Genomic DNA, 13755 nt, shown 5'->3' with positions numbered 1-13755 from the left:
TATTCATCTTTATTGTAGACATCATTGTTGGGCGCTGCAAGTTGTTTGTAGAAGCATAAGAAACCCTTGTTTGAAGGATTGCCCCACTGAAATTGAGCGCTGTTGAAGAAGCAAGAAAATACCAAGGCAAAAAACCATGGTGCGCATATGGAGCTAACATTCAAGAACCATGCACGTCTATCCGTTCTCCAAGGCAACCACTGTATACCTGTATGCATGCGCTGTTGCCAATAGATATATTGCACTACATGGGAACATGGGAGGGGCGCACGCACTTGAACGGTAGGCGCATGTACTCGGAAATGTGCAGTATAGGTACCTTTTTCTAGGCTCTGATGGAAGAGGCCGTTGAGTTCCCAGGAACGAGAGAAATTTGTCAACTCCGCGTGGCAGCAGGCGGAGGCAGCAGAGAATAACTCCAAGTAGGGAATAACTCTCCCGACAGCAAACTCCGACCTAGACTTGCTGGTTTAACACGTGGAGCCTGTCTCAACTGCCCGGTAAGAACACAATGAATGATAATAATCACACTGTCCGAGCAGTCTGTCAGGAACAGACTTAGAAGAGTGGGATACGTGTTGTGGGAGGGACAGACAGTGGACAAGATAAGGAAAAAATGTATTGCAGGTTGAGGTTATATGCTATGGATTTATGGCTCTACTAATGTGTTTCTAGGATTCTTGGCCAGGGTATTTGGATGGCTACTACGGGACGCGAGTTATATTGGCTAGGGGTAGTACAAAGGCATTGATAGGGTACAACGGTACTCGGCGAGCAGGACAATGGCAATGTCAATAAAGATACTTCAACATATATTGGTCGAGGCAAGACGGCGCATACGGTGGCAGAGGTACGCTTGCAAAAGAGAGCGCGTAGAGCCACAAATCAACATGAGCAATTATACGTGCAGCTCAATTGTCACTCTGCACTACATACTATGGTGCTATCCGTGACACATTGTCGGCTGTCCAAATAAGAATGAGCCTTGTCCTCTGCTACCTTCAATGACTCGGGTCCCTACAAGCCTAATTAAGAGCGCAAGTAAAGGAGACAATATACCTCAACCGAGATAGAGAATGGACACAATTCAATAAACGAAGAAAAAGGAATAGCCGTAACAAGGATGGCACAAAATTTGAGGCTACGAAAGAGGAGCCCATGCAGAAAATAAGAATGTCTGCTTTAGCGAACAGCCATACGCTATGCGATCAGACTAATGCTTCGGTGCGGCACGAAGTTATCTTTGACAAACAACCGTGAATCGCAATGAATCCCGCTTTAGCGCAGTCTGTAGTCAATCCTGACGTACAATTTGTTCCGACCGTGTCACAGTATTCCATCGTCGGCGAGTGAGCCTCGTGCCGTCTCTTCAGGCCAAATCGTTGAGATTGCCTCTTCTGAAGCTTCTTGTACACTAACCAGAGAAACTCCTGTTCCAGGTCAAGAATCCCGAATATCCACAGAGACCATTTCGTTAGGGGAGTATCGGTCGCTCATATCTACAATGAGTCGCATAAACAACAATGTGTCCATGCTGCTGGACATGAATCAAGCGACTATGGATGCTTTGGGTAGACATAGTACGATGATATCCGAACTCACGTCCTCACGAGGTTGGTCTATGAGTACGAAGTCTGTGACCTCTATCGAGCTGAGAGAGGAAATTGGGATGTCATTGGCTTCCGGACAAGCGCATTCCTCCACATCAAAACGAAGATCATACTCGCGTCAGCCTATGCCTCAGTGGCCCCTAAAGAAGACTGACAACTCATCCCTATCTTTACTTATGTAGTTCAGCACTGCGGAAAATACACACCCCGAACGCACCTCGTACACCGAAATGAAGAACAATGCAGGCCACATCCACTTGCTTGGTTAATGCGCTGCTGTGTGGAGATGTGTACACTTCAAGGTCGTTCAGTCTTTAGAAAGGCTATATCCCGTTTCTGGTCCAAAGAACTCTCAAGCCAACGCAGGAAACGCCCATGAGGATCGGAGGCAGCACTGTATACAGTATAGATGGTGACAGCGACTCACATAGACGCAAAGAATCAGTAAAGACATTGCTTTGTAAAACGCGATAAAAGGAGGCAAGAAGCAGTAGACGTTTGGTGCTGAAACAGGTAGTCAACATAGACAAAGGTTTCACGACCACTGTCTCTTGTCATTACTTGGAGCCCTGCATAGCTGATCTACCCTGGAGCCTACAGGGTGCAGCCCAAGAACAGCTGCTAGCGAAACAAAGAGCAGTGGTTATGGCTAGTTGGCAGTAGCATTGTACGTGCGTAAAAAACTTGGAATCTCGTTGGCAACTTTGATTGGCATTTTCTAGTTGGTATTAGTTGGCACAAACTAAAATCAATACACCCCATTCAGACCACATTTCCGACGGAAATCGGCTGTATGTACAGATAATTGATCCAGCTGTGCCCATATAACTTGAACGCATTTTCTAAGACGCTCATCTTGCTACTACCGAAGATTAAGATCTTGCCCCTTCTTCCATTGCATCTCCACACTGTGGGCGTTCCTCGTAGGGGCTATCATGTGCATTCGTCTAAACCAACTTGCCATAGACTGGTGAGATGCACGAACGGTCGGCACAATTGACGACAGCAATGCACTTCGGTGTGTTGGAGTTGTTGTTTGATTGAAGAAGAGGAGCAGAGGAAGGTGGCAAAGGTGATGAGAGTATAGGTGGTAGCAAGGCTATAATGAAATCAGCAACAGAGTCGTTTATGAAGTAAGCGAAGGGTGCGTGTTATCAAAGGCAGAGACGCGCTCAAAGGTCCTGTGATGAAGTAACAAGGCTCCGTTTCCGTCCCTGTCGTGAGCTAAAGCATGCATTCAGAGTTGTTCCCCAGAGCCAATATCTAAATAGGCACTCCCTCTACATCGCTCATAACGCTGAAACGCTGAGAGCCACAAAGTGATGCAAGTCTGCAACGTCATTATAGGAAAAGAAGGGTTCTATGGTTTTCCAGGTCTCTGGCGCGGTGGTGTACTTGCTCAGACCGCGGGGGTTGTCACCAACTTCAAACACAGCCACCCCAGCGTGCACGTGCCCCAAATCTTTGTTGACCACACATCTCGTTTTTTTCCTTCTCTTCTCTTCTTCTCTTCACTCCCCACACTCCCCACACCCCACCTCCCACTCTCCCTTCTACACTCTTCACTCTCTTCTGCACTCTTCACTCCCTCCGTGCAGCGAACAAGACCATCACAGTAAGTAGACCATCACGGTAAGCAAACAGAGCTACAAAGCTCTTCCTTTTTTCCTTTCCTGCCAGCTGGCAACACAGTCACAGCCACAACCACAGCCACAGCTACTCCTGCTGTCACTGCACCTCTTATACCCACTTCCACTGCCACTGCACCTCCTGCCACGCGCTCCACCTCTGCTTCTCGTCCACTGACCACTTGGCCTTGCTCGGTCATACTCTACCCTGCCCTTCCTCTCCTTCCTTTTGTCCCTGGACAGAGCAGCACCTCTCTCGTCACTACTCCCACAACGAACCCCCACGAGGTAGGCAAAACGCGTCCACACCATTTTCCCTTGCGCACAACCAATCCCCTGCTCACTTGCTGAGCTTTGTCATTAAGGCAGGACTCCCAGAGCATTTTCATTCCCTTTTCACGTGTATACGTGGGTGCACATTATAAATGCATAGAATATGGCAGCTAGTATCAGTGCCATTTCGTGTGTGTCGGTTTGAAGAAGATTTGTTGCAGCACAACGGCAGCCAGGCGCAGTGCGACGGGCTCTACCACTGACCTACATGTGAATTCCTCACGCTGTGGAGGATGAAGCAGTGGGCATGTCGCACATCATTTAAGTGTGTGCGGGGTGAGGGTAGGGCCTTAGAGCCACGATCCAACAATGGCCCCCCGAGTGCTCCATTTAGTGACACAACGACACACGCCCACTCTGGCGCTGCACTACCCCCTGTTGCTTCATGTACAGCATGCAAGCGCACCACTCCTTCTGCTCATGTGGCATAGTGTGCTGGGGCCCTCTTTTGAGCCCATACGGCGCAGCACACTGGGTAGATGGCAAACGCAACACCGTTTGGGATATTTCACAGCGAGCAGCATCCTCTATCTCCACAATTCTGCACTACTCTTCATTGTTGTTCTTCTTTCCGCTTCCACATCATGTTCTTGCGTGCTCCTTGAGCGCCAAGATGGAAATGCGGATGTTTGAAACCGGATGGGTAGCTCGCTGTCCTTTTCTATATAGTTTATTTTTCTCGTTTCTTTCTGTTCTGCTGGCTCTCAGTTCCCCAAGGCAAAACAAGGGGGATGGGTTGTGGAAGTTAGCATGCCTTCACTGGCTGTGTGATGTTGGCAAATTGCGTCTACAGAGCTAACAAGTTTTTTCCTCTTTTGCATGTTCTCTCTCTTTATGGTTGCAAACACAACAACGCGAGCACGATACGCACTGGACGACACCGGACGAGAGTACGGCGACACCAAAGTGGCGCTGGGATGGCGCTGGGATGGCACTGGAACGGCAGCGGGATGTGCTCAGGCTGATCGAGCGGGATGGCCGAGCAGGGCAGTCGGATAAGAACGGCTTGAATCCAATAAACAATCATATATTTCTGAATCCATACATAATAAGTGCATAGATACCAGCGGTGCTAACGAAAATGATGTGGAGCTAGTTGCTTTGGACGCGTTGCTACGCTTTTGTTGTTGTTGTTGTTGTTGTTGTTGTTGTTGTTGTTATTGTATTGAGGGGAAGAATCTGATCTACCGAAGCACAGGGAATAAAAATAAGTAAGCAAGAAAGAAGGATGAGGAAGATGGAAGGTGAAGGACGGAGAAAGGTTAAATCAAGATCTAGGGTGGGACAAAGGAAGGATAGAGAATGTAGAAAAAAGAAATGCACACAACGTTGATGGCTCTCGTATACTGAAAGCCCAACGCTTCGCCATTGTCTTTCTTCTTTTTGGCGGTAGTGGACAAAACCTTGAGGACTCTGAATCGTTTTAATACATTTTTTTTATTGAGCTGCCGCAAGCACTATATCATCTCCCTTTTTCACCAAGTAACCAGGCGACTTGACTCCATTCGTTTAAAGTCCCCACAAGGTCTACTGCCTCGCTGCAGAGTCAACCGTGAACAACCTGGGCGCAATCGACATTGCCATTAGTTCCTGGACCAACAGCTTCATCGAGTACGGGATATGGATCTGTGAGATCTGTGTCGTGTTCTTACACGACCGGCACTCAAAGCTGTTCTTCGACAACGACGCAATCGCCATCAGTCCACACAAATCACACACATGGACCCGATACGCATCCGACGCATCAAACAGACGCTCCTTCAAGAACTGGGCCACTCCGTGAGAAATCATACAATCGCGCTCCATCTCTCCGAAACGCAATCCTCCGTCACGACTCCTTCCCTCGACAGGCTGACGCGTCAAGATCTGGACGGGACCACGCGCACGCGAATGGATCTTGTCGTCCACCATGTGCTTCAGACGCTGGTAGTATGTCGGACCCAAGAACACCTGTGCGGCTAACTTGCGACCCGTGTGTCCGTTATACATGACCTCGAATCCACGCTGCTGGTAGTTGTGCTTCTTCAGCGCCTCCGAGATTGCCTCGACTGTCACATCCGTGAACGGTGTTGCGTCTCCCTCACTGCCCTCCAACGTCGATACCTTCGACAACAGACACTCGACCAAATGTCCGATCGTCATACGAGACGGAATAGCGTGTGGGTTGATGATAATGTCCGGCGTGATACCCTCGCATGTGAATGGCATGTCCTCCTGTCTGTATGTAATACCAATTGTTCCTTTCTGACCGTGACGCGATGCAAACTTGTCTCCCATCTGAGGCACACGTGTGGATCGAACTCGGACCTTCACGAACTTAACACCCTCGTGGTTGGTCGTCAACATGACTTGGTCGACAATACCCGTCTCCGTACTCTTGAGCGGTGTCGAAGCATCCAGCTTCGTATGCGTTCCTGTGCGCTGACCCATCTCAGTCGACTCTTCCGGAATCGGCTTGGTCTTTCCGATGATGATATCGTCTCCCGAGACACGCGTTCCTGGCGCAATCAGACCGTCGTCATCCAGCTTCTCATATGTTCCATGGCGCAAGCGCAGGACATGTTCGCGCGTAGGTTTCTCAAACTCCTCCATGGTCGTCATACCAATCTTTTTCTCCTGGTCCATGTATGTGCGGAAGTACAGACTGCGGAATAGACCACGATCGATCGAAGACTGGTTCATAATGACAGAATCTTCCTGGTTGTATCCAGAGTAACAAAGAATGGCAACGATAGCGTTTTGACCGGCTGGCAACTCACGGAAGCGGAGATATTCCATCGAGCGCGTTGTTGCAAGAGGCTTCTGCGGGTAGTACAGGATGTTGGCGAGTGTGTCCATGCGGACCTGGTAGTTGGTAACATAAATTCCCATGGCTTGTTTACCCATAGCGGACTGATATGTGTTACGAGGCGACTGTGATGTGGAATTAAAAAAAAAGAAAATAGAAAAAAAAAGATTAATTATAACGCTATTGGACATGCTAACATCAAACATCATAAAACAAAGAAGCTTCAAGTTACGCACCTGGTTGTGATCAGGGAAGGGAACGATACTGGCGCAAATACCGAGAATCATACTTGGATGAATCTCACAGTGAGTCCAGGTATGTAACGATGATGACGAGGCACCCTTCAGTCTTCCGGAAGCATCCCGAGGCTGCTGGACATGATGCACCTGTCGTGACTCTGCCAAGTCCTCTGGCGTCATACAGATCAAGATAGTCTCTTCCTCCTCCGCATCCACGAACTCCACGATACCATGACTCAGCAAGTCGTGCCATGTCCAGGGTTCCTCTGTCTTTCCTTCCTCGTTGATGAACGGCGGTCTAGTGAGTGCATCGACGTGGTCCTTGTTCAGCAGCAACCTCTGATCTTCGACAACGAACAGCGGTCTCAGGCAGCGTCCTGCATCTGTGTACATTCTCAACTCCTTTTCTCTGATGTCCTTGACAATAGACACCTCGGGGTTGATATCCAGGTTTCTCCTCAGACGCTTCAATGTATTGACAAGACTGCTAGGGTCGCGGTGAACACCAGCCCACACTCCGTTCACAAAGACCTTAGTCGCATCCTGGATGTTGTTGGCGGTCAACTCTTCCAAGTTCTCCATACCCCACTCCTCCAAGAACTCAATAATGGGTGCAGAGGGCGAACCGACCGAGATGGCGGTCATTAGTGCCAAGTTCTTGACTAGACCACAGGCTTGTCCCTCAGGGGTTTCTGCTGGACAGACCATACCCCAATGAGTGTTGTGAAGCTGACGGGGTTTGGCAATCTTTCCGTCACGTCCGATGGGGGTGTTGCAGCGACGCAAATGGGACAGGGTCGAGGCGAATGTGTACCTGTTCAACACCTGGGAGACACCGGCTCTAGACTGCATGGCCTTCATCTGTTCTCCCCAGTTGCCTGTCGCGAGCGAATACTTGAGCCCGTTCGTGATGGTGTTCGACTTGACAGCGACCGACAGAACGAAATCCTTGTTCGTATCAATGCACTGTTGCGTTGAGATATAAAAGAACATTAGCTACCGCAGAACCCTCAGTCAAATAACAATGCCATTTGAATGCGGTGATGCATACCTTGCGGAGATACTTGCCGACATCTTTGGTTAGCTTTAGGAAGAGCATCTTAAATAGTCCTCCCAACAATGGGCCACCAAGATCCATGCGCTTCTTTCCGTAATGATCACGATCATCAACGTCACGTCGGTTGAGCGCAGCCAGTAAGAGACGATGAATCATGTAGCCGAAAAAGTATGCCTTTCGTGTTTGGTTGTGCGATTGTGTTCCGACGTGTGGTAAGAACTCTTTCTGTAGAATCTCGGTCGCATACTTTGTACGCTTCTCCTTCGTTGCACCCACAGTCGTTCCACGCTTGCCAATATAATCCAGCGCGACCTCTTTATCCTGAATGACGAAAGCCTGCTCAATACAGGGCTTCAACATCTCCAGCATTTGATAATCGTTCCGGTCGTAACAAATGTGCTCCAGAACATCACGATCGGCAACAAGACCCAATGCGCGGAAGACCACTACGACGGGAACACCGTCACGAATATAGGGAAGGGTCGCCTCGATTGTCTGACCAGTTCCAGCACGCTCAGCCGATCGAGCAAGCAATTTGACCCAGCATGGCGATGCGTTCTTGGACCCACGTTCAACTGAGCTCCTGATTTCAGCAGTGTAAGAGTACTTGTTTCCGAGAGGTTTGCTGAAGACGTAAACCGTGTTGGTCGCCATGCGCTCCTGAGCAATCAAGACCTTTTCCGATCCGTTGATGACAAAGTATCCTCCCTACATGACGAGACAAAGACAAAAGGATCCAGGTTTGAAAAATTAGCTGACTTATGGCGACCGTTGAGCGTGTACAAAACTCTGTGAAAACAAACTGGTCTCTTACCTGATCGTATTGACACTCGTTCATCTTTTGGAGTTCGCTATCATCCAGACCAGTGAGCATGCAGTAGGTCGACTTGAGCATGATGGGCACCATTCCGATAAAGATCTTGTTCATATCGCCACCATCGCCATCCTCTTCCTCCATGAACATGTCGTGAGGGTTGGTCTTGTCCTTGTTCTTTTCGTGGTGAGGGTTTGCTACCTTGACCGTTTTCTTCATGTCCACATACAACGGTGCGGCATACCTGTCGACGAAGAAGGATCACGAAGGAAACAATGGGTCAGTCTGGTCCAGATCAAAGCAGATATATGAAAGGTTTTTAGAAATAAGAGATGTAACTTACGTCAAACTACGTAAACGAGCTTCATGAGGGTACATGGGCTGCGTCGAACCATCGGACTCGGTCATACTCGGACGGGACAAGTAGATCTGTCCAAAATTGATCTCGTAGCGTTTCTATCATCCGGTATTTTAAACCAGATCGAAAGTATTGTTAATGCATTGTACTAAAAAACCCTCCGATCGCCTTCAGAATCGCCATGTCTTCTGCATGACATACAGTAACATCGCCTTCGGCACCAGAATGCTGACTAGATGTCTGAAGAATAAGAGACGAATTTTCATCAACTAGTTCCTGCATTGTATTCTGGATGAACTCGTCAAAGGAGTCGAGTTGCTGTCGGACCAGACCCTTGTCCTCGAAGAAGGATGAGATCACAGCCCAGCAGTCCTCCTGCGTGATGGCCTCCTCCTCCTCGTCCAAGTAGTACTCTATCAAAACAGCATATTAAGCCCAATGTAGTGCATGTGTGTTAAAGAAGGGCTACTGATTCTGCAGGCTGTCATCAAGCCGAGACGATCAGATGGGACTCAGCATACCTTGATCATCCATGTCTGAAGGTGAGATGTACGAAAACGCGATTGAAGGTGATTGCGACCTTGTTGTTGCTGTCCCTCCTCGTTGTTGGCAGAAAGGGCTATGACAGACAGACTAGACGAAAGCAGACGCTGTTGTGTGTACGTCTTTTTCCTGGTGATTCGTAATCCAAGTAATAACAAAAGAAACGAGTTTCCTTCGGGGGATGCAATGATGGTCGATCCTTAAAGGAGAATCCGTTTGATGCAATGGGATGTTAAAAGAGAGGATCTCGAATGGTCAGGGCAAAGCTCTTTTTCCAGTGTTGCTTAGGTCCAATCCAATGGTTGTGGTGCACAGTTGAAGAGGAACGAAAGACGATTAGATTCGAGCTTGGATGCTCTTTTATACTGTAGAAGAATACTTTGCAATTACGTCACCGGAGTTTGAAGCGAAGTGTCTTCAATGTACGCCATTTCATTCGCCAGCTGTGTAACCAGCTCGGTATTTGCCACCGTCCTTTTCTAACCATGATCACCCAGGCACCAGTAGACCACCACCGCCACCATGACTTGACCACCACCACCACCACCACCTCCCTCTCCTTCCTAAATTCTTCTTCTTCTTTTCCTTCGTCTTCATCGATGCCATCTTCGCCAGGGACAAGAACACCGCCCTTGTCTTCGCAACCTGTAACGATACCCCCGATACCCTCCTCTGCCAGCATGAGTATGTTGGTCGATATGACCCTCCCCCGCCCCATTCCTGCTAAAGCCGCTCTCCGCATGGTCCGTACCAGTATCAAAACCCTCATGTACATGCGTGGTGTCATTGACACGTAAGTTGAACCCATTATTTTATATTGCTTTTCATTTTGAGGACGATGAAGTTTCTCAATTTGCTCCGCCGGTTTTATCATGCATTGTAATCCTCAGTCCATGGGAGCAACTTGAGCAGATGGTAAGCACGCGGCTTCTTATTCTGCAAGTAATAAAACGTGCTTCCATAACAGGAAGATCATGCCTGTTTACTAACTTCAAACCGTGTCAAATACCCATGGTCAACTCGCTAGCTACAGATAGAGCTCCACCTACAAGAACAAGAACAAGAACACGAGCAAGACGGTGATAGCCAAGACCAAGGAACACATGCAGCAGGGTCCCATGGCATTACAAAACATTCCAACCGCAACGATACCACAATCCCTACGAAATCCCTGCAAGGTTTTCTTGAAACCGGCGAGCGCATGTTTATCGACCTCGAAGAATCCATCTACATCCAACTCTACAGCTATCTCAAGTCATCCTCTTTCGCCACACCCTCTTCTATATCTACTTCATCTATCACTTCTGTGGAATTACCGCTCAATCCAAAGTCAACTCGACTCTCAACATCATCAACTCCAAGGCTCTATATCTCTCTGGCGGTAGTCTTCGGTACGACGGTTACGACACCAAAAGAGCAGTACATGATTCGGATCGGACCACTGGAACCACAGCAACCCTTGTGGACCAGGATTCCTACACCTTCACCATCGGCGCCGTTGTTGTCATTGCAAAGTGATATAGCAGGAGCCGGGTCCAGCGGTGTAAGAACCGCTATGTCGAGTCTGAGCGGCCATGTTAGGGGAGACAATGCAAACGGAGTACACGCGGCCGTGGACATGGATATGGATGTGGATACATCTCATGTTTCGAGTCATCAGCATGCAGCAAAGGACCCGAAACTCGCACACGAGGAAAAGATCTGGGAACGTAAACTTGTCCAGCAGATCGTGGGGATTAACAATATCACACATATTGTCGATCCTTCCACTCAATACCACCAACATCAACAACATCAGGAAGATAACTCACTCTCCACAGTGATACTTCCCGGTCGGACAAAAGTCCATCTGTTGATAAAGGCGCCCTCAGGTCTGGCCTTTCAGGGCCTGTTACCTAAGCAAATGGTCGCCTTCCAGGAAGATTACAGTCTTTATGAAATCACATCTGCGAGACAAGAGCGGGAGCGAGAGCGATCAGGAGCTGCGCTTGGCGAGGTAGCAGCTCCCCACGCGAGCATGACAGGCGGGACTATCGGCAACAACAATGCCAAGAAGAAGAAGCGATGGCCGATTCATCATCTACACGTTCTGGGACCCCTCTCGGCAGAGTCTACAGCGACAATGGAGCCATGCATGACTTCTTTAGAAGGGAGTGGACACTGTAGCGGTACTGACATGGAAGAGGATGACAAGACGGATGAGATTTGGTACCAGGTGGGATCTGGCATCCCAATACTGTCGTCTCTCCTATGACGACATCCAAAGAAACGCCTTGCAATATCTTGCATGGGTTCGTTATTCTTCCTCTGCTGTCGAATGCAGTCAATCACACCGGCACCCGTACGGCACCATGCATATCGGATCAACATCCATTTCTTTTTTTGCTTGACTTTCGCTGCCTGCAGCATGTACAACATAATAATGAATCGTAAAAAGAATGATAGATAAATGAAATACAACGATGTTTTTTTATTGACAATGAATGATAAAGGGGATGATGAAGAAAAAAAGTGCAGAAGAAAGAGATGAAAGCGCCAAGGGTTATGTGTCCAGTGTTGCGGGCGAACAACTCGAGTGAGGCTAGTTGCGATCGATAAACTGATCCACCAATTGCTTTCACGTGGCGAACTACCAAAAAAAAAAAAAAAAAAAAAAAAAAAGGTTAGCTGGTTGGTCCACACAGCCTTTCCTAATACCCATTTTAACGCTAATCGCCAAAAAGAGACACGCTTGCATTACCTTCTTGGTATATTCCTTGGCGGTCTTCTGGAACCTTGCCTGGTCTGTGGAGTAAATCTCGGCAATATCCGTCATCAACGGGTCGTCCGGGTTGGGCTGCTCCAGAAGCGTCACCAGTGCGCGCAAGACTACGTGTGGAATAAAAAAAAACACATCGTTGCTTTTGGTCAATCATGACTTCATGCCATAAAGAATGATCCAAAGAAAACAGGATTCGGTAGCGAAAAAAAAAAAAAAAAAAAAGAGTGTGTCCAGGTACATGAATCCGTCCTTACCCTGGTTGATACGTGTTGCTGGCTTCCACTGGTCGTTCTTGAGCAATGCCACGCAGATGGCTCCCTCGTCATCGATGTTTGGATGATAGATCTTTGTCAAGAACTTGACCTACACGTCGCACACCACAGCAATTGTGCACACACGATCACGACAGGACAAAAAAAAGAAAAAAAAAAAGAAACATGCATGAGTCATCATGTACGCCAGAAATTGCAATTCTGCCATGTCCAAAGCAAAGCACAACGGCAAGAACTGTTCGCTGGGACGGTACCTTTGGAGGCTTAAAAGGATAGTCGGTGTTGAATTGGAGGTCAATCTTAAAGATGCCACCCTTGAAAGGCGAGTTGTTCTAATTTGCAGTTGACAGTGATAAACAAGATAGAGAGCGAGAAGTAATTAGAGCCACAGCAGGTCGACAATAGGCTATGCAGCACAGTGCAGTGCAGTGCAGTGCAGTGCACAGTGATAATGACGCGCAATTGCTGGACAAGGGTGGGATCGATAGCTCCTCCGCCAGAGAACGAATGAACGCGAACAACGACATCAACTTACAGGTCCGATGATCTGGCCTATTAAATGACGCAAGCATGGATAAGAAATACAGAGAGATCATTAGATATTGGGGCTGAGTAAAGTGTTTGAAAGAACTTTTATCATTGGCAACCTGAGCGCTGCGGCAAGGGGGGGGTTCTGGTGTTCTGGAAACAGAAGAAAGATCCGGAAGTAATCGACTGTGCCACCGCCACAATCATGCTCTCAGGCGAGTTACAAATCTTCTCCAACTGTAGTTCGCCATAGCGCTTGTAGTGATAAAACCATAGTGTCGAAAGATAAACTCCTCCATCGCAAAGTGAACTGGGTCAATTGTTTCCACTGAAAAATAGGTCGGCGACACGGTTTTTTTCTTTTTTTTACCTCGCCAGTGGAGCACATTGCTGTCATCAACAGGTCCAACGCTGACATTCTCAACAGGGTTCTTGTTCAGGTCTGCCAGTTCCTATGGCAAGCAACAGAAACACATTGTATACAGAAACGAGTATTAGCATCAAGATCGTTGTTTGGTCCATGAGGAACTGGTCTGAGCGCGGACGGCATTCGCTAATGGCATGCGATGCAGACATGCCAACGCGCTAGAATGGTAAGAGGGGAAGACTTACTGCTTGGAGTCTGCGGAGCGCCATAGTTTATAGAGGGGGGCGGTGGAGTTGAAGAAAAGGGCGACGGGGAGGTGAGGGTGGAGAATACTGCTGAAGGAAGGAAGGAAGGGAGGGAGGAATGGAGAGAAAAGGGCTGAGGGGGGGGGATGTCGCGCGCTTTATGAAGGTTTAGTTCGTTTTGCCACTTCACTCTCGCCCCCAGTGGATATGAC

The 13755-nt window shown here is 48.3% G+C and overlaps 4 protein-coding genes across 4 annotated transcripts; 2 read left to right on the top strand and 2 right to left on the bottom strand.

Moving 5' to 3' along the window:
* Window positions 1–3753: 3753 nt before the first annotated feature.
* BC939DRAFT_136680 (uncharacterized protein) lies at window positions 3754–4527 on the top strand. The gene has a single exon (XM_051550113.1). It carries the CDS (start codon window positions 3957–3959, stop codon window positions 4368–4370), a length of 414 nt encoding a protein of 137 aa, XP_051413000.1. The 5' UTR covers window positions 3754–3956; the 3' UTR covers window positions 4371–4527.
* A 571-nt stretch (window positions 4528–5098) lies between these two features.
* On the bottom strand, window positions 5099–9361 carry BC939DRAFT_502580 (DNA-directed RNA polymerase II subunit RPB2; the record flags this gene model as incomplete). The annotated part of the gene is made up of 7 exons (XM_051560293.1): window positions 5099–6484; window positions 6596–7564; window positions 7650–8363; window positions 8470–8713; window positions 8813–8925; window positions 9029–9240; window positions 9349–9361. The coding sequence occupies 7 exons, from the start codon at window positions 9359–9361 to the stop codon at window positions 5099–5101; spliced, it is 3651 nt and encodes a 1216-aa protein (XP_051412999.1).
* Window positions 9362–9842: 481 nt separating this feature from the next.
* Window positions 9843–11862, top strand: BC939DRAFT_449461 (uncharacterized protein). Its single transcript, XM_051555387.1, has 3 exons — window positions 9843–10163; window positions 10261–10285; window positions 10398–11862. The coding sequence occupies exons 1-3, from the start codon at window positions 9856–9858 to the stop codon at window positions 11622–11624; spliced, it is 1560 nt and encodes a 519-aa protein (XP_051412998.1). The 5' UTR covers window positions 9843–9855; the 3' UTR covers window positions 11625–11862.
* Window positions 11817–13699, bottom strand: BC939DRAFT_449457 (ubiquitin-conjugating enzyme/RWD-like protein). The gene is made up of 7 exons (XM_051555386.1): window positions 13544–13699; window positions 13302–13383; window positions 12939–12955; window positions 12658–12735; window positions 12386–12494; window positions 12111–12238; window positions 11817–11999 (listed from the first exon to the last, which is right to left on the bottom strand). The coding sequence occupies exons 1-7, from the start codon at window positions 13565–13567 to the stop codon at window positions 11988–11990; spliced, it is 450 nt and encodes a 149-aa protein (XP_051412997.1). The 5' UTR covers window positions 13568–13699; the 3' UTR covers window positions 11817–11987.
* Between the last annotated feature and the right edge of the window lie 56 nt (window positions 13700–13755).

The sequence above is a fragment of the Gamsiella multidivaricata genome (genome assembly GCF_025024155.1).
Source record: "Gamsiella multidivaricata strain RSA 2152 chromosome Unknown BC939scaffold_27, whole genome shotgun sequence".
Classification (NCBI taxonomy): domain Eukaryota; kingdom Fungi; phylum Mortierellomycota; class Mortierellomycetes; order Mortierellales; family Mortierellaceae; genus Gamsiella; species Gamsiella multidivaricata.
The sequence above is the reverse complement of the archived record's forward strand: the minus strand, read 5'-3'. Positions and strand labels throughout refer to the sequence as shown.